General features: G+C 42.8%; 1 protein-coding gene across 8 annotated transcripts in view; it reads left to right on the forward strand.

Annotated features, from left to right (window-relative positions):
- Positions 1–23,409, forward strand: part of ETV6 (ETS variant transcription factor 6) — a 138,663-nt gene that overhangs the window by 112,314 nt on the left and 2,940 nt on the right. For all 8 annotated transcript variants that reach the window (XM_049821539.1, XM_049821538.1, XM_049821540.1 and 5 more), the window contains 3 exons: positions 1,144–1,686; positions 19,211–19,353; positions 22,102–22,202. In XM_049821539.1, coding sequence (XP_049677496.1) covers positions 1,144–1,686; positions 19,211–19,353; positions 22,102–22,202 — 787 coding nt within the window. The remainder of the gene's footprint in view (positions 1–1,143; positions 1,687–19,210; positions 19,354–22,101; positions 22,203–23,409) is intronic.

Genomic DNA, 23,409 nt, shown 5'->3' on the forward strand with positions numbered 1-23,409 from the left:
CACCTCAACAGGGTCTTCAGCAAGTATCACTGCCTTGACAAGAGAGCAAGAGAATCATTAAAGAGGATCAGAACAAATGGAGTGAACAAACAGGCAGCCACAAATAGGCAGCTACTTGTTTCAGTTGTTGACGTGTACCCAGCAGTTTCCTTCTCTTATCATCCAAGGCTTTCAACAAACAGCATTGAAATTTGATCTTTGTTTTTCAGATAAAAACCTGTTAGTCCCTGTGCTCTGGTGGTATTTTCCTCTTTGTCAGTAATTTCCCAAGCCAAAATTCATGGCCTTAGCTAAGCTGAAAGTTTGCACTGGTTATGTCAAGCATTTCATTTTGTGAGAGGATTGTTAGTACGTAAAGACACTGACCTAGAGCAGTGATTTATCTCCCCCCTACTGTTAAGGATCACAGCTGGGGAAGTATGCTCATCCAAAAATGATGCTAGAAGTCCTTCTGCTGAAGAAATATAAGTGCTTATATGGGACAACCCATCAGTAGACAACACAGATTAAACAAAACAAGGTGAAAATATCCTTATGAAGATGTTACATGCTCTTAAAATCAAGGCAGGGATAAAATTTAGCTAGTGTTTCACAAAATGCTTCCTACCAATGAGGTTTTTTAGATAACCCAGTCCATATTTCAGACTAAGATATTCTCTACCTTGACCCAAGCCTCTACCATCTAAAACTTACTACCCGATATTTTCCCTTTTTATCTCTGCCCTCTACCTTACAGTGCTCATCATGGTACAATAACAGGAACCACATGTAGAGACATGAACGGCAGGAGATAAGTTTCAAAGCATTTGCGCAGAAACACATTTAGTACAGCTGAATCAGATCTTACTTTCTTCATGTGTGTTCCAGTCAGCTTCTCAAAATGGGATTTCTCTTAACATGTTTCCCCAGGAACTACCATTACATGGTGGTGGAGGGAGATTGTTTTCATGGTACTGATTTCATTCTGCGTGGTGACAACTATCTGCATTTATGAGGTGTTTTTCTGGGCATCTGTAGGTCACACAAATAAAATATTTCCAAACTGACAGCAGTACCCAGTAAGCCCAGCTAGCAGTTTGACAGTTAGATCCTACACCTTGATCACAATATAGACAATCTGTATTTATTTTTTTTTCTCCACAGACAGTTTTGTCCAGAGACCTTCAAGACCATCGACAGAAACAGTCCACCACAACCCCCCAACCATTGAACTGTTGCATCGTTCTAGATCACCCATCACCAACAACCACCGTCCATCACCAGATCCTGATCAGCGGCCACTGAAGTCCCCTATGGACAACACTATCCGTCACCTCTCCCCAGCTGACAGGGTGCCAGGGACAAGGCATCAGCAAGAGAACAACCACCAAGAGCCCTATCCTCTCTCAGTGTCCCCGATAGAAAACAACCACTGCCCTCCTCCTTCTGAGGTGCTCCAGAAGCCCTCCAGCCCTCGCCAGGAGAACACCAGGGTCATCCAGCTGATGCCCAGCCCTATCATGCATCCTTTGATACTGAACCCCAGGCACTCCGATTTCAAACCACCAAGGTTGTCTGAGGATGGGCTGCACAGGGAAGTAAAGCCAATCAACCTGTCCCACCGAGAAGAGTTAGCTTATATGAACCACATCATGGTGTCTGTATCCCCTCCTGAGGACCATGCAATGCCAATTGGAAGAATAGCAGGTGAGTGACATTCTCTAGGGTACGCCAAAGTTGACACTTCATTCATAACTAACCATGCTGTGTATTAATAGCTTCTCTGTGACCTCAAGACTTTACTGGCATTCTGCAGGTTTCACCACATCTGTGGCTCAGACAGTTAAATATGATTAAACCAGTTTCATGGCAGGTAAGCAAAGGTGCAGAGTGACTGGCTTGTGACCACAGAATGCGTAATTGGTATTGAAACATCTGTGACCTGGCACTTACTGCCTCTCTACCCACTAGCAACCCATTTGTTTCCCAAGATACCTATCTCCAAAGCCTTGTCCTGCAAAGAGGTAATTTTCCAAGAGTTGCATTCACATTAGTGTCCAGCCCGATGGAAAGGAAAAAACCCTCTGTCAGTGGCCTTTGAGATAATGCAGTGTTAAGTCTGCTGTTATGGAGATGATGGGACTAATGAAATACCACCTCAGAGCACTACTTCATAGGCTTTCCTGTGCTTCTTACACTAGGATTGTCCCTTTTTACCGAAACAAGGTTGCCTTTGTCCCACGCAAACCACAGGCATTGTCTCACTTTTGTTATCGTAAATAACTGACATCACAACAGCTGAATCAGGAAGTTGAGGTTACAGAAAATGTTTTTTGTACTTGAAAGGGAACTGTAAATAGATAGGGAGAGGGAGAAGGGGAATCCAACCACTTCAGTAATATGCTGAATGCCCCAGTAACCAATTTCTTTTGAGAGATGTAAATAAGCACCACACCCAAAAACATTCCATGCATTTATGTCAGCAGCAAGCTAACGTGATACCCAGCTCCTGTGGCGTATTACACACGTCCACAGAGGTACATTGTAAAACACCTTGTTCTTTTTTGTCCTTACAGGCCTTAAATTTGTTACAGATGTGGTGCTGCCTCAGAATTAATGAGGAAGTTTTTCTATTTTCTTAAGATTTACCACTTTAAATTCAAAAGGTACATGTCTCACCATCTAGTCAAACATCAAGCACAACAAGGGCCATGATCCTTTCACGTAATAGAGAGATGGGTTACAGAAATTAATCTTTTGATGTTTTTGCCTGGCTGACATTTGTCTCCTTTTGATTTTTATTACCCACACTGCTCTCAGCAAGTTAAGAAATACACTTAATCTTACAGCAGAGAAGATACCCTACTGGTTGCATCACTGGAGATTTCTTTTCCATGAAGTACTATTTGAAGATCAGGGGAGTTGTTAATTTTTATTTTTCAGAAGGAAATGTTCTCTAAGAATGAAGCCTAGACTGAAAAGAATATAAGAAAAAATATAGGGAGTGGGTGGTGGTGTGTTTTTTTAATTTAAAGCCAGGAGTTTTCTTTGATTTCTGCACGTTGTGCACTGGATCCAGTGACAGCAGTCCTGTAACTAGTACTCCCATGTCCTTTCCATCCCTATGTTGTTTGGAGGGCAACAGAGCCCAAGCCCATGGATATTTGGGCCTATCACAGTTGCTTGGCAAATATGTGTAGCAATTTAAAGTGTTATACATAGGCTATATTTGCATGCTTAGCTGCTTTCACTTGCAGTCTCATGGCTTTGCTTAGAGCCACGAGCATGGGTGGCATGTCTTAAAGAGCTGGTGAAGTATTTCATGCCAAAAAGACCTGAGGTGTACTCAAGCATTCAGTTCAGATGGTGGTTGCTAACATTTTAGATTTCCACTGATAAATTTGCCAGTGTACTTCTATCAGTACCCCACGTCCTTTAATTGTAACACCAACAAGCTTCACTTGCTCTACAGGCACAAGCTAGTGCTATTCTGGTTGGGTTGCAATGGCTCCTGAACAGTAGCTGGACCCTATAAATGGCTCACAACCACTCTCACCATAAAGGTGAGAAAACCCAGATTACTACCAAAAATATAGACAATGCATGTTTCAGACCTGAAGTCAACTGCATTGGTGCTATTGCATTCAATGGCAGCATACTTAGGCCCCCTAGAAAGAAAGTATGTACCTTTCTACCTGTGTTCCCCCATCTCACAGCCTTCAATTTAGAGCTTTTGCCATTAAATGATTTCAAGAGCATTTCTTCTTTATGTCAGCGTAAATCTATTTTCCACCTGAGTGTCCTTACCTTCACTGACACTGCTGTAGTTAACACGGAGGCTTTTGACCAACCATGGCTTGCCACTTCGATTTGAGAGAGACCATGAAAATTGTAGCACTTGGCTCTTAAACTGCAAATATACATCAATATAGATGTATTGTTAAAAAGAGCTTTTTAAAAATCACTGGCATTATTTCCATTTTATGGGTAAGGAAGACTGATGGCTTGGGTAATGAAAAGATTTACCAATAGTCCAGTGCCAGAGCTAAGTACTTATCTGTTTACACCGGTGGGAAGAGAGTCTTGACTTTCTACTGGCTTAACCGTTTGCATGCAGGTGATTTTCAGGGGAGATAGCAATGAGGAGCAGCTACCAGGGAAGCCCCGTGGGCTGGTGACTAAAACATTGGGCTGAGCTCCAAAACATGTTCTATTCCCAGCTCAGATATTTTAAATTGTAAAAGGAATTCTTCCTGAACTTAAGATACCTCACAGCCTCATAAACCTGTTTACTTGTAGATAGAGTCTGTTTTTAAAAGCAGTATGCAATTACTTGGTGCTGAGAAAGAAAACAATGTTTTCGCTTGCTGCTATCCACAAATACTCTGTTTTCACGAGGTCGATCAATAGAGCTCTGGACTTCCTGTCAGACAACATAATGACCTCTACCCACCAGCTGACTAATCTTTCCTACCTTTTTATGTAATATCGTTTCTCAAAATACTAATTTTACTGGTAAAGCACTTTCCCTTTTACAGCAAAGAATTTCAAGTTGAAGGTCTTATTCTCTTCCTCTAAGGCCATTTTACACCTTTCGAGCAAAGCAAGAGGCATAAAGTATCTTTATGTTACTCATTAAGGTCCCATATATTATTTATCAATGGCTAGGGTTTATTTTAAAAATTATGTTTAGCTATCTTCTCAACACAATATGCAGGAGTCTTTTCTGTAAATTTGTCAGAACCAGAGGTCATTGTGTTGGGATGACTCAAAGGCAGACTTGCATCCTCTGTAAATACAGCGGGCAAGAGTTAAGCTAACTAACTCAGGCATCAATAGTCATCTCACTATGACAGCACTTAAAAATATTAAAAATACCTCAGAAGGGGAGTTCAGCAGAGCAGTGTAATGGACAATTTTCCCCACTGGAACTGCTAATTCAAAGCAGCAACAGTGTTTGTTGGTAGTCAGCTCCTAACTTGGACTCTAGTAAGCAGGCAGCCTATCTTGCTTATGTTTAGTTCTGAATTTTTTAAATAGTCCATCTTGTTCCCCCCCAGATAGTCTGCAAGGTTTTCACTCAGTGGGATAAAAAATAGAGTTTTCTTTTTTATTTTTTTTTCTATTTTTTCTTTTTTTTTTAACATAGTAGCAGTTTCAATCAAGAGAGGCGCCTGAAATCAGCTTTTCTGCAGAATGGAAATTCCACTCTCCATAGACCTCTGACTGGGATGGGAGGGTTTTGTTACCAAACGTTTTAGGATTTTGATATCTCATAAAAGGTACTTCCCCAAGGCACAAGGAGAGGCAGGGGTTATTGTGTTGGCAGGCGTTCATAGCACGCCGTGACTGAGGCATGCACCGCAGCCCTGGTGGAACCACAGCCACCAGAAAGCCTCCCTGCAGCCATCCTGAAATTCTGCCCCCATGACTTTCCTTGGGAGCTCTACTGCTGACCTCAACCAGGGCAGGTTTGCACCACAAAAATTCGATTTAGGTGTCAAAAATGTCCTTTCTTTCAGATACCCATGTCCACCTCAGCTTGTTAGCATGCAGGAAAACGGGAACTGACATACTAGATCTCACTAGAAACCTGTCAGTGGCTTAAAGGAGGACACAGGAATCCCTGCAAGAGGCAGTTACAGGATTATCTGACTATAACAGGGTTGGTTTTGTCCTAACTTTTACCACATAGAGGTTGGCTTAGAAACATCCTAATTAATGTAATGATGTGCTGGTATTTACCTCACTTTTGATTCAGTCACTTAAAACTCACTAATACAATTCTGGATGTTTCGTGTGAGGGGAAGTAACATTGCTGAGGAGGTTCCTGGGATTTCCAGCTCCCAGTGTCTTTTTCTATACTAGCTCTCTGGGACTGAAAGGCTTGTTCACTAATCCACAGCAGATGCTGGCACTGAAACTCTGGGGTACAAATATAACTACCCCTTTACTCAAGCATTGCCCGGTATAGATACTAACCAAACAACTGCATGGGTGTGAAAAGCAGAGTGCCACAGAGCCGCGGTAGATGCAGCTGGACTCACCCTAAGGGCTCCTTGTCCTGTTGGAGTTGGGACCCAATAAAACCCATTAAGCTCTGGGTTCACTCTGTGCATGTCCAAGGCAGACCTATCCCACTCATACGAGCAGCTTAGAAGGATGAGCATTGCTATTCCTCCGCAGAGCCCCACCCTGCCTATTGCTTTTGATTCTGCTCTGCATTCGATGGGGGAGAAATCTAAAGGCAGGTGAGTATTGTGCCTGTTGTTGTCTATTGGTATGCTGTTCTTATCAGCTGGGTTACCTTAGCAACTGGGCTGTATCTGACTTTATGAGCTGCCAGATTTGTTTCTTCCCCTTCAGGAGTCTGAGGAAAAGCCAGATAATGTTTAAACTGTTCAGAGGCACATTGTCTACCACTGTATTGGTTTGGCCCATAAAACTGTTGACTGCTGTTGGAATGAGGACAGGCAAGATTCTTAACCTGCCAAAGTCATCAAAGAGATCTACCTCCATCTTTTCTTCTGACTTGCCTCAGCCCCTTGGTGTGCCACACATCCAGAGAGTACAGGGGTGTAGCATGAACCCTGCAGATTTGTAGCAAGACACGTATAAGCAACTTCTCAATAAAAACAGTCTGACAGCTGAAACTGAAAATGCAGTCCCCTGTTAAGAGTGCATCAGCTATGAATGACTCACATTCTACTAAAATCTACAAAACAGCACTTACGATGGGCGTAGACTATTTGCTAGCTCTGAGCACAGGGAGGTCTTCCACCCCAAAGCTGCTCTGTAAGGATAGTAGTTTGGTTGTTTTGTGTGGGGAGAGAGGTTGGAGGGGGAACAGGATCAGGGATTCTCCTCCCCCTTTGTTTGAAAAACTTAATCACTTCTCATAAACTTGTGTGGGAGGGAAGCAACAGGAGGGGTTAGTTGAGTGAATCTTTCACAAACATAGTGCTTAAAGAAACCTGCTGATCAACTAAAACTTATTTTTTTACTTTGGAGTTGAGCCGGAAAGCTTCTTTTAAAGGAGGATAAGAAAAACAAACTCAGCTGATCAAGTTATTAGATTCATAACACTAGACATTTAGAGCTTAAACATCACAAGTCACCACACTTCAAAACATGGCACCTTGGTCATCAGTGTCTCCTCAATTTATCTACTAGGACCAGAGCCCCAGTGCCTGCATTTTCTCCAGATGTGTCGATGTGACATGTACGGTTGTATCAAGTTGTAGGATGATCTTTTTTTTTTTAAACTGATATACCAGCAAAATCCTTTGTGCAAATGCAGTTACACCACATTAGTTTATTTTCCTTTCTGTACAAAACAGCTGTACAGGCACAGTTACTATGCAATGGCATACGCTGGGTAGTAGGGAGGGAGTGTGGGAAAGGAGGCAAAGAACAGTTATGCCTGTATAGTAAAGGGTGTAAAACCCAAAAACTAAGCACAACTTAGGAGTTAAAAGTTTTGCAGCAGCTGATACCGTTAGCCCTCACAGAAGAGGGGCAGCTTCCTGTTCCATTTAATTTTTTAGTGTTTGCAATACAGTAGTATCTATATGCTCTATTGTGCTATAGTGCCTGCCCCAAAGAGTTTAATGTCCAAACAGAGAAGGTAAATATAAAGAAAGAAAGGGCACACAAAGGTGAAAGGTGTTTTCTAGAGTTGTTGGTTAGAGGTTGGAAAGAGAGAGCTATACTGCATAGAAAATAAAGTCACGCAGTACAGTGTATCAGTAGACACCATCTGACCAGTCCCCCACTCAGAATTGTTACATTTACTTCCAGATTCTAGTGATTAGTAACACCTTTTGTTGTGCTATAATGCCTCACATTTACAGGTTCCAATTTAAAATTGGAACAACCAATACCCTGCACTACTGGTCAGCCTAGTATTTCCTTCTTTTTTTCTTCACTAGATGTCTCATCATGACAGCAACCTGAGCTAGCCATAAACTCGAGAGGCTGGGTACATAACTTACACCAAGCTATCTTCTGCTGCTTTTGTCTGTTACAGCATTGAAAGCTAGTTGTAATGTTTCTGTGATACAGCCGCTTCTGTTTTGATATTGCAGTCACATCCTCCAAGCAAAAGCGGAACCTGCCCAACGGTGCCCATATACTACTGGGACAATAACTCGGATTCTTGAAGCGAAATCAGTCTGGTCTTTTTGTTTGTTTGTTTATGAATTGTCTACACATGTAAGACAGTGAACATAACGGGTGTTAGTAGTAAAGACTTGAACCTAATTCCCTCATATAGTCATTTGGTGGTTGGTAAGTGACTTTATTCCAGAATGACAATGCTGCTTTGTAAGTAGAAACCTTCTTCTACAAGAAAATCACTTATGTGGACAGGCATGTCCACACAGACCTGCTGTGGCACTTGATATCAAGAGAGCCTATGTGCCAGTCAGGGTCCCTGTGTGCACCAGCACTCAAGCTTACTATCCATGCAGTGATGTGCATAGCGGTTTCATTCATTACTATTCCTCCTTCCAAAGTTGCATCACAGGCTTCACTTTGGTGAATTTTTATCTAATCTGAAAACGATTGCTGTATCCTCCTTTGCAGAGGATGAGTGCTGACAAACCAGGTTGTAGAGACTTAACTTTTGTCATATGCTTCCTTTTGTCATATTCTGTTTTTTTAAGACAGCCCATATCATTGCTAATACCATAGGAGCCTACCTGTATACATGCCTGAGGCTCCCAAGGCTATCTTCACCACTGTCATGAGGCACGACCCCAGCAGGGTTTGACAGCATAGTACTGACTGGTGGGCTTTTGTGAAGCACAAACTGCGGGCAACTGTGACAACAGCCTCAGCAGCTGAACAGTGCAAGTTACAGCCTGGCAAACTACAGAAAACCAAAACAGTGGTTCACTTCAGCATACTAAGTTGTAAGTGGTGGGGCTTCAGTGCCTGCTTTCCAGGCAGCTGACCCGCCTCCCCATAGGGCAGCATCTCATACAGACAGATTGGAGCCTTGAAAGAACCAGAGAACCTTGGTGTAGGGCATGGCCTGTCACTCCCATTTGGATATGACAATGATAATGTCACTGGCCTTGTTTAATCACTCACCCTTGTAGTCATGTACACTTTTACATTTGCAGTATATGCCACATCTATTTCAAGCCCCTTGTGGAAAGCCAGACTACTATAAAGAGACTGAAGCATGGATGAGAGTCAAGCTCATAGAAGTTCATATTCATAGGCAAAGTTTTCATTATAACCTTGAGAGTCATCTTAACATGGCATTAACAATTAATTTCAGCATGAAAGCGTGCCTTCCCTGCCAATTTAACTAATGACACTCAAGCAATAGCTGAATGGCAATAGCTTGGATAGGTGGTTGCAGATTTTCTGTGAAGCATCTTGCTTTACAGCTGCCTCCATTCTTACTGCACAGTTACAGGAGCAGAAGTGGCAGTCAGAGCTGGTTCTGGGCCACTCAGAAGCCAGGACTGACCAAGCCATAGGAAAGCTCAGTCATTTAGATTTCATGCTTCTCATTACTGTACTGCAGCATCTACATGCCACGGCTAGACATATGCGATTAAGTGGGTTCAGAGTAGCCTCAGCCTCCATTGGAGTCAGCAGGATGTTAAACACGTTTTTAAGAAACTAGCCTTTTAATGAAAACATGCCCCTTATTTTCCCTGTATATTGCACACTTTCTTCAGGCCAGAGTTGCATCAATAATTCAAGGTTTTTTCTACAAAGCAAACTTGTATCACTTTGAACCCTTTTAGTTAAACCAGGAAAATATGCTGCAGTGTTGACAGTGTTGACACTATACTTCACTCTCTTCAGAGACAGGCCTATTTAAGTCTGGTTTTAATACTACTCGGTTAGAAGTGGCATACAAAGGTTTACATCAGTTTATGTTACTTCAAATGCACACCTTTAAACTGGTAAGACTTCTGATATAAAGAAGGTCTCAGCAATATACTGTTTTCCATCTCTGTTGAGGGAAGGGAAGGAAGAGGGTTAGAGTTTGGCTATGTCTACCTGTGGAGGTTTAACCCCAAGAAGGGGAGGTCACATTTCAGTTTTCTGCAAGGGGCCTATCAGAAGTGGCAAGTTTACAGCTTATGAAGAATTCCCTTCAGGAGGAGCTTTGTTAGAACAACGCCAGGAGCCAGGTCCTCCAGCCACACTCATACCTCTGAGAAAGCTTTGGGCTTTCTGATGGAGCACAGAAGTGAGGTTCTTGGGCAGTAGTCTCCTACAAACAATAATTTTTTCTGCTCTTGAAAAAACCCAAAACAGCTCAGATACTTCAGAAGACTAAACCTGAGGGTAAACTGAGCTTGTGACAGAAGATATTGGGGATTCTCACATTGCGAGGTCAAATATTACTACTCTTGTTGGGAATGACTTCACTGTGGTTAAACCATTCCTGCTTTTGCTGACTTCTCTAAAGTAGAATTCAGAAGATAAAGCTTTGTCCTTAATTCTTAAATTCTCCTCATTAAAGTGGTTAGCCAGTTTTCTGATGTCAGAATGGTTGTGAGGTGTTTTTAGGATGTGCATGTGAACAGAGGTTCAGTTTCTTACCTATTTCCTAGTCATTGCCCTTCATGAGCAATAAAGGTGAGGAAAAGCCACAGGAGGATCAGAGGCAGGTTTATTTAGGAAGATAAATGGAAGAGTGCTCTCTACCATTGTGGTAGAGCAGGAAAAGAACAACACTTGATGCTAATACTGGAAGTACCTGTCTGTTTGGTAGATATGGGGGGATGGAACGGGAGAACAGGGCAGGGGAAAAAAACCTACATTTTTTATTACTTCAGCTTTAAGACTTTAGTTTGCAAATTCTTCATCTATCAAGCCGTTTCTGGCCCATCCATTACATATTCTTCGTGATTTGAGTGCTCTTTTCTACAACCACATGAGGGATATGAACTTTTTGGATTCTCCTTCTCATTACAAGTTTTTATTGCCAAAGACAGAGCTTGGCCTCATCTTCCTGTGTTACTTTTACAACCTCACAGCACAACTGTTTGCAGGATGACAGTCAGGTTTCTGCTCTCCTTCTGCCTGATCTCCCACTCAGGATTTGGGTACAAGACAGAAGCAACATATAACTGTAGTGTTGTGCAATCTGGCAACCTCTTTCCTCAGCCCCAGCTTGAGTTTACTGAGCTGAACAAACAGTTGTCTGTCAAGAGGTTTCTCCACATAGAAACATTGGCTTTACTGTACCAGCTTACCATCTTGCTTCCAACAGCAGCCAACGTTCACAAATGAGTGAGAACTCTTTTCCCTCAATAACCTGGACATGGATTACCACATAGGGATGAGCAGGACTGCTCCATCTCTGGATCAATGCTCCCCTAGTCCTCAGAGCCATTTAACCCCTTAATCATGAGACTTGGTTACTTTTTTCTTGTAGTTTTTTCTGCTAAGATGAGTATGTCATGGAATTAGACAGGTATTGAGGCTGGTTTGTGTCTCAACATAGCAGTAATCCTACTGTAGCATGTCTTAGTGTGCTGTCTGTTGTTTTCCCAATTTTTTTTTTTTTTTTTTTGCCATGGAATGGGCTTTCAGCAAGAATACAAGAGCTGATTTGCTATATGTCCTCTCTCTCCTTTGCACTAGCTTTATTTTATCTCCTTCTCCATTTGTGTGATGAGAGCAAGTTAGCCAAGCAGTTCTCACCATACTCCTGAAACAAGTAACAGTATCAGCCAGCCTGGTGACCTTTATGTACCAGTTAGCCCAAAGGTCCATTTGGCTTGTCCAGAAAGCTGTGCCTATTGCACAGCACAGGATGTGGTTAAAATGCAATTAAAGTTCATCTCCACGCCAGGCCTAAACCAAGTCAGGACTCAGGAGTTCTCCCCCAGTCTTTGTTATTTTCTGTACAAGTGAAGAGCCATTAACCTTCGTGATTTCTTGGTTATGACTACAGTTCAAACAAATCCAGGTGCCCCAAAGTAGTGTTGTCTTCTCAGAGACTTACTGACCTTCTTTGGCAAGGGTGGTGGCCACAGACTGTAGGCTGAAGGTACATGGGAGCTTCTGGGCCTCTCCTTTCTTTCTCTGTCCTCACCTGTTCTGCCAGTGTAGTCTTGCCACCTTCTTTGTGCTGGCTTTGCCATTCGCTAGATCTTCCTGCAAGCAGATTTGGCTCTTAAATAGCATAAAGCCAGCTGGTGTTTTTTGCAGGGTTTGTTTTCTTCTGTTTAAGTGATTTAAGTCAGCTCATGGACAAACCTAACAATAAAGCCAGCACAAGGTAAGCAGCAAGAAGAAGGGAAGATAAAATGGAAGGGAGATCAGGACCTTCTCACAGTAGCAGCTATGGCCAGCTGAATTTTACCAGTTCATCATTTTGATACCATGAGCATCACCATGTTAGCTATCCTAACCACATTTCAGGTGTGCTTATGGAAAACAGAGTAGCAGAGAACTTCTAGAGAAGTTCTGTTCATCAGTTGTGAACAGCCATTGTTTGCTTCACGGCGAACAAATGCAGCTGAAGCACAAATCACCTTGTAAAATAAAGGGGCCCGAGCTTGGGAGAACTCTTCAGCTGGTAGAAATCACAGAACCATTTAAGTCAAATGATATCATGCTGGAGAAATTTTAGGCTAACCTACTCAGCAAGGGGTAAGGCCTCAGCTGATGTCAGAGGGAGTATGACAATGTTACTTTGGCATGATCTCTTCCTCTGTGAAGCCATATTAGTTTCCAAGTCAGTCATCAGCCAGACCGAATGCATTTTATATAATAATCTTCAGTGCAAGATGTGGGTGGGTCTCGCAAAACATTTCTGTGGTTAAGAGAGGATTTTGGTAGTTGATACATGAAGAGGGCCAGCTCTGCTTCTGCGTCCTGGACCTCACTTAAACAACAGGGGTCTCAGATGCAGTGTGTGTTTTAGGAAATATTGCAGTGCAGGGGAATGTTATATTCTGAACAAAAAAGGTCTTTAGCATATGTATGCTTATACTGTTAACAGCATTATTTAGTCTAAGGGAGCTCAGATGTAAGACCTCTCACTACTGCAACATCAAGACTACCAGTCTTGTGTCTACCTTGGCCAAATGATACTAGGGAAGTCATTCATAATGGCTGACAAGTGTCAAAATACTAAAAACCTAAGGTCCATAATGTTTGATTTATAGATCATTCTGAGATGCTATTTCAATTCTAAGGGATATATGTACTACTATCATATAGCCATTAGGAAGTATTTATATGCCAGTTTTCCTTTAGGTATACGTTCAGAAGGCTGTGCCTATAGACTTACAAGGACATTTGAAATGAAGAATCTATAATACGTGCTTCTACTCACACAGTGTCTATTTGACTGTCACAAGGGATTCTTAATGACAGTATTACTGCCTTCCCTTTTTCATAACGTTACTGAGGCAGTGCTGTAAATGTGGGCAGTAAACAGAGCTTTTCAGCCAGAGAAGAGAGACTGAGTTTTACAATGCCAAGGAGGAGTGGTGGAAGCTTGGGTGCTTCTGCTGCCTAAAAGAAGGGGTTACAAGTAGAGCGAGAAGGCAAGTTTGCTGCTATCAAAGGGGTTTAAAGCCAGCAATTGCCGTTTATGGGAGACATTTCTTCCTACGCCTCAAACCCCAGCCATTCTTGTCTCCTCTCCCCCACCCTCTCCAGGGCTGTGCAGCTGCCTCTTTTTCTGTGCCTGGTGTCAACCCTGGCAGTCAAGCAGCAGCCAGGAGCCTGGGTGGGCAGGCAGCCCCCAAGGCTTTACTCTAGCTCTGCCAACCTCGGGGCTGTACAATACATGGCTCTTATTAGCAGTTGTATAAAGCTGCTGCCTCTTGCACATGTAGGGCAGTGCTTATGGGGCACATTTTAAGAGCTAGCTAAGTACTCTACACCTTATCACTACCTTGTGCATAACTATAAAAATCCCTCTAGAAGCATTAACTGCAGGAAGAAAGTTGCAGCCATGCCTCTCCATTTGAAGATACAGTTTGCCCTAATTCCAAGCTAATTACATAGTTCAGTCTTGCCCAGTAGTAAGCTGAGAAAATGGTGGGATATAGAAATGCCAGCTTTCAGGAGCCCTGCCACATTGCTGGAGCCATTCACCACCTTCCCGCTTTGGCTAGGTTGTTTGACACCACATGGCCTGAAAGCCTCTCAGTCCCAGCTCTCTCCACAGCTAAATCCCTTTACCTGCAGATTGTACGAAGTTCCACCATCTGAGTTCACTTTAAAAAAAAAAAGTACATGTGTGTGTTAGGGGGAAATGTTTCCTTGTGCTACAGAGACACAGTTACTTTCTAAGTAAGCTTATTTTAGCCAAAAGGCAGGAAATTGTAACATGCCCAAACAATTTAGGTACCAGCCCTGACTCAACTGCCTTATTGAATCTCCCACACTTTTGAACTTGCTTGGCCTCAGCAACATCCGTGTGCTTTCTTGCCATTGCTCACTAGGCAACACACACCCTATGGAGAGTCCCCCCATGTGACTACTCCTTTGGAGGCCTTCTGACAGCCAAGGAAGTGATTTAGTCTTCAGGGAGTCATTCACACCATCCAGACTTCTCTCAAACAAGTGATTTACACTTACAAAACAACCATCCACATACAAGTCCTTCTCTCTGTTTCTCCATCCTTCCTGAAAACACATGTAAGTTTTGACCTTCCTGGAGGATGCAACTTTCTGTGTTGTCTTCACCGGCCTTCTGTGGAGCTGCTTCTTTTCCCAGTGGAGAAGCTCCTTGTATTTTCTAGCATTGCCTCTTGGGTTTTCTCCAATTTCATAGGCTTGCAGTCTACTCCAAATGGGCTCTACTATACTCCAAATTCATTACACTCGCTCAGAGTTATCAGGTAGTCTGTGACACGTAGCCTCTGTTGTCCTATTAAAGATGGTCTCTATTGGCCTAATAATGGTAGATTACTTAGTTGCTGCTCCTCTGTCAGTCAGGGAGACCCCTCCAGAACCTCATATTTTCTTACCATGCAATCTGTGGAGAAAGATGCCCAGGGTGTAAATCAGTTGTGGTTAAAAACAAAAAAAAAAATCTGAGTGCCTATGCTCAAATTCCTAAAGGTCTCCCATGTGAAACTTGAAAGAAGGCAAACTGATTTAGGTACCCTGCAAACAGCGCTCATACATTTAACTAAATTGTCCTGCCAAGCATCAGCTGGTCCATGATAACTAACAGTGTGCACGCTCATAGCTCTCAGCAGAGGTGAGAAGAAATGCAGTGAGCCTAAATCTTTTCTACTGGTGTTTAAAGCTAATGCTTTTTATTTCCTATTTGCAGTGGCTTGAGATGTAGTTGCCACAGTTGCACTGATGCGTGCCAGCTCATTAAATTATTGCAACTCAGTCATATATCTAACTTTGCTGATAGACAACTGTAGCTTTTGAAGACAACTTTTTAAGTGGTTGTAGGAGCCAAGCAGAATTTTCAAGAATTTTCAGTTTTCCCATTGAAGCAAACAGAGGTCTGAGATACTTGGGTGGTTGGGTTTTTTTGCAAATTCCACCAGCCTACTAAATACCTTTGCAAGTCTGAGCAGCTCAGTCAGTTTAGAATATGGGATGGAGCCCTTGATCACTTAGGACTTTTCTTGTGAAGATCTCAAGATGCAGATCTGAGTTCTTCTCATTTGAGGAATATTTATATTCAAGCTTAGCCTGAATCCATTCTAAAAATTAAGTGAACAACAAAAAACAAATCTGCACTTGAATCCTGCCTCTTCTTAGAGTCTGAAGCTCTGTTGTTAGTCCAATAATTTGCCACCCAGACATCTTGGGCTGAATATTTTGTGCTTTCTTGTTTCTGTGAAGAACTAAGGGGGGAGTAATGATAGCCAAAGGAAAATAACCAAAGCCATTATGTTCAACTAGAATTCACTTGCTAGCCACACTGAGGTGAACATGCAGGCCTGGTGCAGTGCAATGCACATTGCATGTGCAGTTCCAGTCAGCTGTCAAGGAGCCATCAGCTGCTTGAAACTCTTCCAGGGGCCACTGTAGAGAGAATACTAGGGGTCTGCCGTCCCCATCAGTAAGATTTGAATTTATACATTTGGAAATTTTCTAGAACATAGTTACAGCAGTATACTACTGATTAAAAATAACATCGCATATTGCAAATAATGAGGTGAAAGTAAAGTTTAGGGTAAATCATATCTCTGCAGAACTGTGAATATTAGCTATAAGTTACTAGAATTGGAGGGTGTCTGCCCAGGGCTGCACGTTCAGGAACATGACAGAGCCTGACATTGACTTGCTTCTGCCAGAGTGCCATCCCTCCAGCTGACCCCAAGGAGGGCCACTGCTTCCAGGACTAGCAGTAATGGCACAAGCAAAACCAAATGACTGACAGTGGGACGCTGAATTCCTGAAGCACTCTCCCAGTGGGGCCACACACCAACCAAGCACCCCAGCAAACTTCCAGCACAGTCCGAAAGTGCTAGTTCAACAACAGACCCACATGTCCTTCCTCTCTTCTCTCAGGTTTCTAATAAATTCCTGCTTTGGCCAAGAAGTGTCTCTTTTTAACTTGACAAATATCAGCTAAGTGAATGTTTTCTGATTTGAAACTGCTCCCACCAAGACAGACCTCTCTTGCAGATGAGGTGGGGCCAGCCTGAGCCCACCACAGCTGTTTAACCCAGTACTGCCCACTGATGGCCGTGGTGAATGACTCTCTGCTGACCTAGGGAATCACATCACCTTTACAGTGATTTTAATGAAGGACTGGATGGAAAGAAAGCATCTTTGGGGAAAGCTGCTCTAAAAAAGTGAATTCAGCATCAACCATTGACCTAGACTATGCAGGTTTTGTTGTTAAATTATCACAGATTACACAGGATAATGGAAAAAAGAAAGGGTAGTTTTTGGAATGCAGCAGTATTACCAGCTCTGATCAACTTCTAAAATATGCCCTGAGGAGTCAGAGCTAGAGGAATCGAAAGAAAAGGAAAATAAAAAAAAAGACGGTTGACGTTTTTGTTGTTTTGAGTTTTTTTAAATTAAGATTCTTGCACTAAAAAATCATTTTCTATACAGCCGTTCATTGAAAGAGTTCTGGAATGAATTGTACATGTGTCAAGGAACAACTTACGTGGGCCCTTACTACCCTATTATCTGAGCACCTCCCACATTATTAAAAGGCACAAACCAGTAGAGCAATATAATCTCCCTTCCCTTGTTCCTTATAAATGAAGTCTAGAAAAGAAGGTTTTTTTCTAGCATATGTGTGTCTAAGAGACTAAATGTGTGTGTGTGAAAAATTATTGATAGAAAGGTGATGGAAGAACTGGGTTTTGTGAATTTGTGAGAGGAAAGATGACAGAAATTAAAGTGGTAGCCTGAGACTTCCAATTTCACGCTTTTCGACAGACCTCCCACGTAGTCCAGGGGAAGTCACTTGTGCCCAGAGCCGCACAAGGGGTTAGCCGCAGCAGTGTTTGGCATCGTAGCGTTTAATTGCAGCCAGCTACCTGCTTGGTATCCGCAGCCATGGGACAGGCGGCTGGGCTATGTATGCCACTTGGGGCAGGGGGACAGGGAAAGGAAGCCTTTTCTGCATCCGCGTGCCAAGAAGAGACGTGTCTAGGCTGGTCCTTGGCAAATGCATGTGAAGGAGAATTATTTTCTGTCCTGGTCCCAGCTACAGGTACCTTATTCTGGGTGGGAGGGAGGAAGCTATCACTGAACAATATTTGCATCCGTGATTGAAAAAAATGGAAACTGGTTTAATTTTTTAGATTAAAACCTAGAAAAATTTCAAATTGGAATGGGCATTTTCTCTGTGAAAAATGTTAATGAAAATAAGGTTTTTCCCATCTGACTGCTTGTTTCATTTCACATTCCTCCTCTTGTAGATGTCACAGATTAGGTGACCACTGGGGTAGGTTTCAGCTAGAATGGAAACCTGCAATTTTTGGCCAGATGTCACCTCTTCAAAACGCACTGCTTTGTTCTCCATAGGACTGGTAGGGAGAGTCTATATTGAGGGCACTGGCAAACTAAGCTCTGGTTTTAGAGATAGAACAGGTTTCAGAGATATTCTTTACAGTTCAAAAATGGGAAATACCATCAATAATGTTAATAGCTAACCATTTCAGGTGTGCTCATTAAATGTGTTATCCCTTTTCAAAAAGCATTTTATATTCTCATCCTGAACATGTCATCATCCCCATTGTTACATGCACCAACCCCAGACAGACAGGCAGGAATAGAAAGACAGGCTGACAAGAATCCATTTTAGCACCTAGAGGCTAGATGTCTTTGGTTGCCTGCCCTTTAACCACTCTTAACAAGCCATCTCTCAGAGACTGGGTTTGCTTTCAAAGTAAAATGCAACTGTACGGCCATCCTAGGGATCTGGACAGTTGAGCTATAAAACCTCTGTTGTTTCTGACAGCAGCAGAACCCCCAGCTCTGTGCAATTCACTTTCCGTATTTCATAGTTGCCTGCTATTATGGTGTGCTGCGCACACACACATTGCAAGCAGGAAGTAGGAGCAGCTCAGCTCTTGGCTTCCTCGGTCTCAAGAGACTGCCATGAAACTGAAAAACACTAAACTAAAACCTAAGTATCTGTTAGACCTTTAATTAGCGACCTAAGGAGTGTTTGCCAAGAGGAAATTTGAATTCAATTATCCAAATAGAAAGTATTTAACCTCTCAATAGTACTCAAGTAATTATAATACTTGGTTGGGGTTTTTTGCCAGGAACCTTAAAAAATAAAACAAAAAGCAAATTCAAGAATGGTAGAAGTTGTCAATTTTATATCACATGGAATATACAAAGGAAAGCTGTACCATTGCCCATGCTTTAGACCCCTCATGTTAGCACAGAAAGGGGCAGCCTTCAGCAGGGAGAGAAGGTTACAGGATTCTTGATTTCCCCACTGAAACAGCCAGCAACAGCATCAGGACCAACAGCGGTAGTTTTACGTGCATCAGTACAACAATAAACACACAACTGAGATCAGCAGGTCATCTCACACAGCTTTTAATGTGATCAAGATGCTCAGTCAGTGTCAGAAGGACTAGGATGCATCAGAAGAGGCTGTATATTCCAGTACATTTTGCAAACATTAGTCAATACCAACCAAGCCATTTGCATTTCAGATTGTAGCAGCTGTTTCAGCCTGATCCCAACTGTCCTTTTGCTACACATCCACCCAAAAGAGTCCAGAATTAACCCCAAGGAAAAAAAAGTCACTATTTTCTTGCTCCTCTCTTCACAGACTGTAGGTTGCTTTGGGATTATGTTTATCAGCTGCTTTCTGACAGCCGGTACGAAAATTTCATCCGATGGGAAGATAAGGAATCCAAAATATTTCGGATAGTGGATCCCAACGGGCTGGCCCGGCTGTGGGGAAACCACAAGGTAAGGAAGCAATGCAGTTTTCCTCCTGCGGCACTTCACTTCTTGTAGCTTCACAGGATTCACTTATAAACAGGGGAAAGGAAGAAAGCATGTGCATATAAACTACTGCTGGAAAGTTGTAATCTTTCATTCTAAGCACATTAGAAATATAAAGCATCCAGCCTCAAGCACTAAAACCTATCCTTCATGTAGAGAACCTGTTGGTTTGGTTTAAAGGCATTGAGTTATAAATGCATTTAATTATAAAATTACAAGGAGCGCAAGAATTAACGGTCCTTCTCTCTTGCAGCATCTAATTTCTTCCCAAAACCTGATGCTTAAGGATGTTCTGGTTAGATGTGGTCTACAAGGAGCTGTATACCACATCTGAGCAGGAGCTTTCTGTCTGTGTTCCTGTCTGCACCAACATTCAGATTTCACATGCTGTCCTGTGACAGACAGCAAATGCTGCAGGATTATGTATTTCCTTTTAAGAGGGTAATTTTTGCAGTTTGGGGCTGAGTATGTATAGATATATCTATATGAGTATATGCATATGAGTATATTCATACGAATATATGAGTAGCCAGCATGGATTTACAAAAGGGAAATGATGCATGACCACCATGATATCCATCTACGATGAAATGATTAGCTCGGTGGATGCAGGGAGAACGGTGGATGTAGCTTATCTTGATTTTAGAAAGGCTTTTCAGACTGTTTTGCATAATATCCTCATAGACAAACTAATTAAGTATGACCTAGACAAGAACATAGTGAGGTAGACTGAAAACTAGCTGAACTGCTGGGCTGAAAAGATAGTGATCAATGTACACAAAATCCAGTCGCTAGTGATGTTACTCCGGGGATTGATTCTGGGGCCAATACTGTTTAACATGTTCATTGATGACCTGGATGATGGGACAGAGCACACCCTCGGCAAGTTCTCAGATAATACAAAACCGGGAGGAGTGACTGATACACCAGAGAGGGTTGTGCTGCCATCCAGAGGGACCTGGACATGGTGGAGAAATGGGCTAATGGGAATTTCATGAAACTTAACAAGGGGCCATGTAAAGTCCTCCACCTGGGGAGGAATGATGTTGGGAAGCGAGGGACTTTACATGGCCCCTTGTTACATTTCATGAGACCCCAGCTGTGGGACTGTTTTACTAGGAAGATGGTCAGACAGTAGAGCAGGTTGCCCAGAGGAGACTGTGGACCCAACTGCACACAGTCCTAGGCAACCATCTCTGGTTGACTCTGCTTTGAGCAGAGGGGCTGGACCAGGTGATCTCCAGAGGTGCCTTCTGACCTCAACCATTCTGTGATTCTGTATATGAGTATACATGGGCTATAATCTTGATAAGGTCAAGATCTCCTCATGTGACTCATTGCTTACAAGAGCATCTGTCTTGGAGGTCTTGGGCTGCAACACTGGGAATGGCGAGTTCTGCCCTTACCCAACCTCCATGCTAATGCCATCACATCTCACGTTGGGTGTCTAAAACTGAAGATACTGGGGAAACACAGTGGCCTTTTAGCATATAAGAAATGGAAAAAACACACATGGTGTTTCAGGGGGCTTCCCAATGAGCATAGTCTAGATTTTGCAGGGAACACATTGTCATTGGTAGTGTTTAATTGCCACAGGAGCTCTTTATGCGGCCTTCCTTAGCAGAGCTGTTGCAGTCAGGGCAGGCAGAGGAGGTCTGCTCTTAGGGGGCATTTTAGACAGGCAGATCAGTCTCATTTAATAAAGCCAGGTCAACACTACAGCCTTCCGCCTGATATTGGACTGACAGCTGCGCCAAGCCAAACTCCTAACGTGGAGGCTCAGAGAGCAAAAGCATGCTTCCACTAGTTTGGCATGTTTTGCCCATGGCAAGGCGGCTGCTTTATACTCGTGCAAAACACAGCTTTGCCAGTATAGTTGTCTCTCTGCTGGGAGTTTCTTTGCCAGCATAGTAACCAGTGCTCCTTGTACCAGAAAAAAGCTCTTCATGTAGACGTAGCCTAAGGGACTGATCCTGCTATCCCAAGTCAGTACTATGGGGGCTGCCCACATACAGCTCTGCCAGTGCCCATCAGTTCTGCCTTGTGACACTCAGCTTCAGCAGGGCCATACCTCTGTTACCCTGCAATGCTCTGGCTATGGCCTTTGGGGACAGCAACTCCCAGAATGAAGCAAAGGCTCTGTCATAAAAGCAGATCTACAACCTAATGGGCTTCTTGATTTACACCTGTATAACAAGAGGAAAAACAGGTTCTCAATCTCCACAGTGCTCTGTAAGCATTAACTAGTTAATGGAGGGGAATCCCAGAGGAACAGTGCTCTTAGCAGGGACTGCTGACAGATTCAGTCTATTAGCCACTGTTCTTGCACTTTTACAAAAAGTGGTCTCATTAAGAACAGGCCTGTCACATCCCACTTGACATGAGCATCTCCCTCCATCTGATGTCTCCTCTTGTGGTTGATGAAACCTTTTGTTATCTATGATCCAAGAAACTGTAGAAAAACCTCACTTGGAATTTTTGTTAGACTTTCTTGCTTAAATTGCCCTGAATGAAGAGACCCATAAAAATTTGGTGATGAGGGCTGGAGGGGCAGGATGGGCCTGCAAACAGCAGAAGAGTGGAACATGTAATTTCTTGAACTGACTTGGTTACTTTAGCTAGCTGTGATAGTTCTGCAACTCCTTTGGGGGCTTAGGAAGGTTTTAATGAATCATCTCACCACGTTTTTCCTTTTTCTTTTGAAAAAAACAGAACAGAACAAATATGACTTATGAGAAAATGTCCAGAGCCCTACGCCACTACTACAAACTAAATATTATCCGGAAGGAGCCAGGACAAAGGCTTTTGTTCAGGTAATTTTTTCTTTTCTTTGCCATTCCTTTCTACAATGGAGGATGGAATCCTGTGTGGGATACTTCATTGGCACAGCTATAACACAGGTGACAATGGGCATACATTTGTAAAGGCTGTCTAGACCAGTGCTTCCCAGCTTTCAAGGCAACTGCACCAATTTACAAAAATACAGGCCTGTTTCAATGATCAGTGGAGTCAATAGAAGTCTTTTCACTCACTTCAAGTAGGCTGTGCCATTGTTTAAGACCTTAGCTAAATGATACATGATCTCAGCCTAACTGCTGGAAAACACCCTCCAAATTGACTTCTCAAACATAGCTGCCAGTGAAGGCTAAGCAGGGATCAGGCATTTCCTCAAGTGTATCAGCATCACAAAAGAGAAGTGCTGATGAACCATGTTTTTGGTGGTGCTGCCTTCAAGGAAGAGAGGGACCTGCAAGAGCTGTTCATAAAACCTAACGCAAGGACTGGATGATACAACCAAGAATTTAGGAAATAGTGTGCCTGAAACAGTGTTAAAGCAGGGAGCTACTTGTACAAGCTTGATCGTGGCTGGCAGAGAGCAAGAGCACTCCAGTTCTCTTCAGACAAGACCAGCGAATCCTAGTGCATATGTCTGACCCACAGAGCACTGAACTTAGACCAAAGACTGCTTTGATGTCAGTGGTCTGGATCTAGTAATGTGCTTGGAAATGATATCAATAGGAAGGCAGTCTTGGAGTTTGTTTTCTTAAATAGCTAACAGAACTGCATTAGCACTCAAACTATCTACAGCTGAAAAGGTTTCTGTGGAATGTCTTGTTTATGTCAGCTCTTAGAAGGAGACTTAGATGGGGGAAGGAGAGTGAAGGGAAGAAGGAATCAAAGGCAAAATCAACTGCGTGGTTTTAATTTTTTTTTTTTTTGCGGAAAGTTAAAGCAAAGTTGCTCCATCAGCAGCAGTACCAAGGGAACCTGGATTGCTATGGCCTTGTGTGAAGACTGCACTACCCCGGGAGAATTCTTTGATGCTGAACAGTGAATGTGCTTATCTTAGAGCCTCTCCTTCAGTGGGGGCACAAACAAAACAGGAGTCCATCTCTTCTCAACCAGGCTGCCTATTTTCTCAAAACTGTACAAACTCAGTACCCTTGGAGACCTCAGTTCCTCTGTCAGACTGGCCCAAAATTGACCAACAGATTCAAAGGTCACCAGGGAGCATAAAAC

This window comes from Accipiter gentilis, chromosome 18 (assembly GCF_929443795.1).
Source record: "Accipiter gentilis chromosome 18, bAccGen1.1, whole genome shotgun sequence".
NCBI lineage: Eukaryota > Metazoa > Chordata > Aves > Accipitriformes > Accipitridae > Astur > Astur gentilis.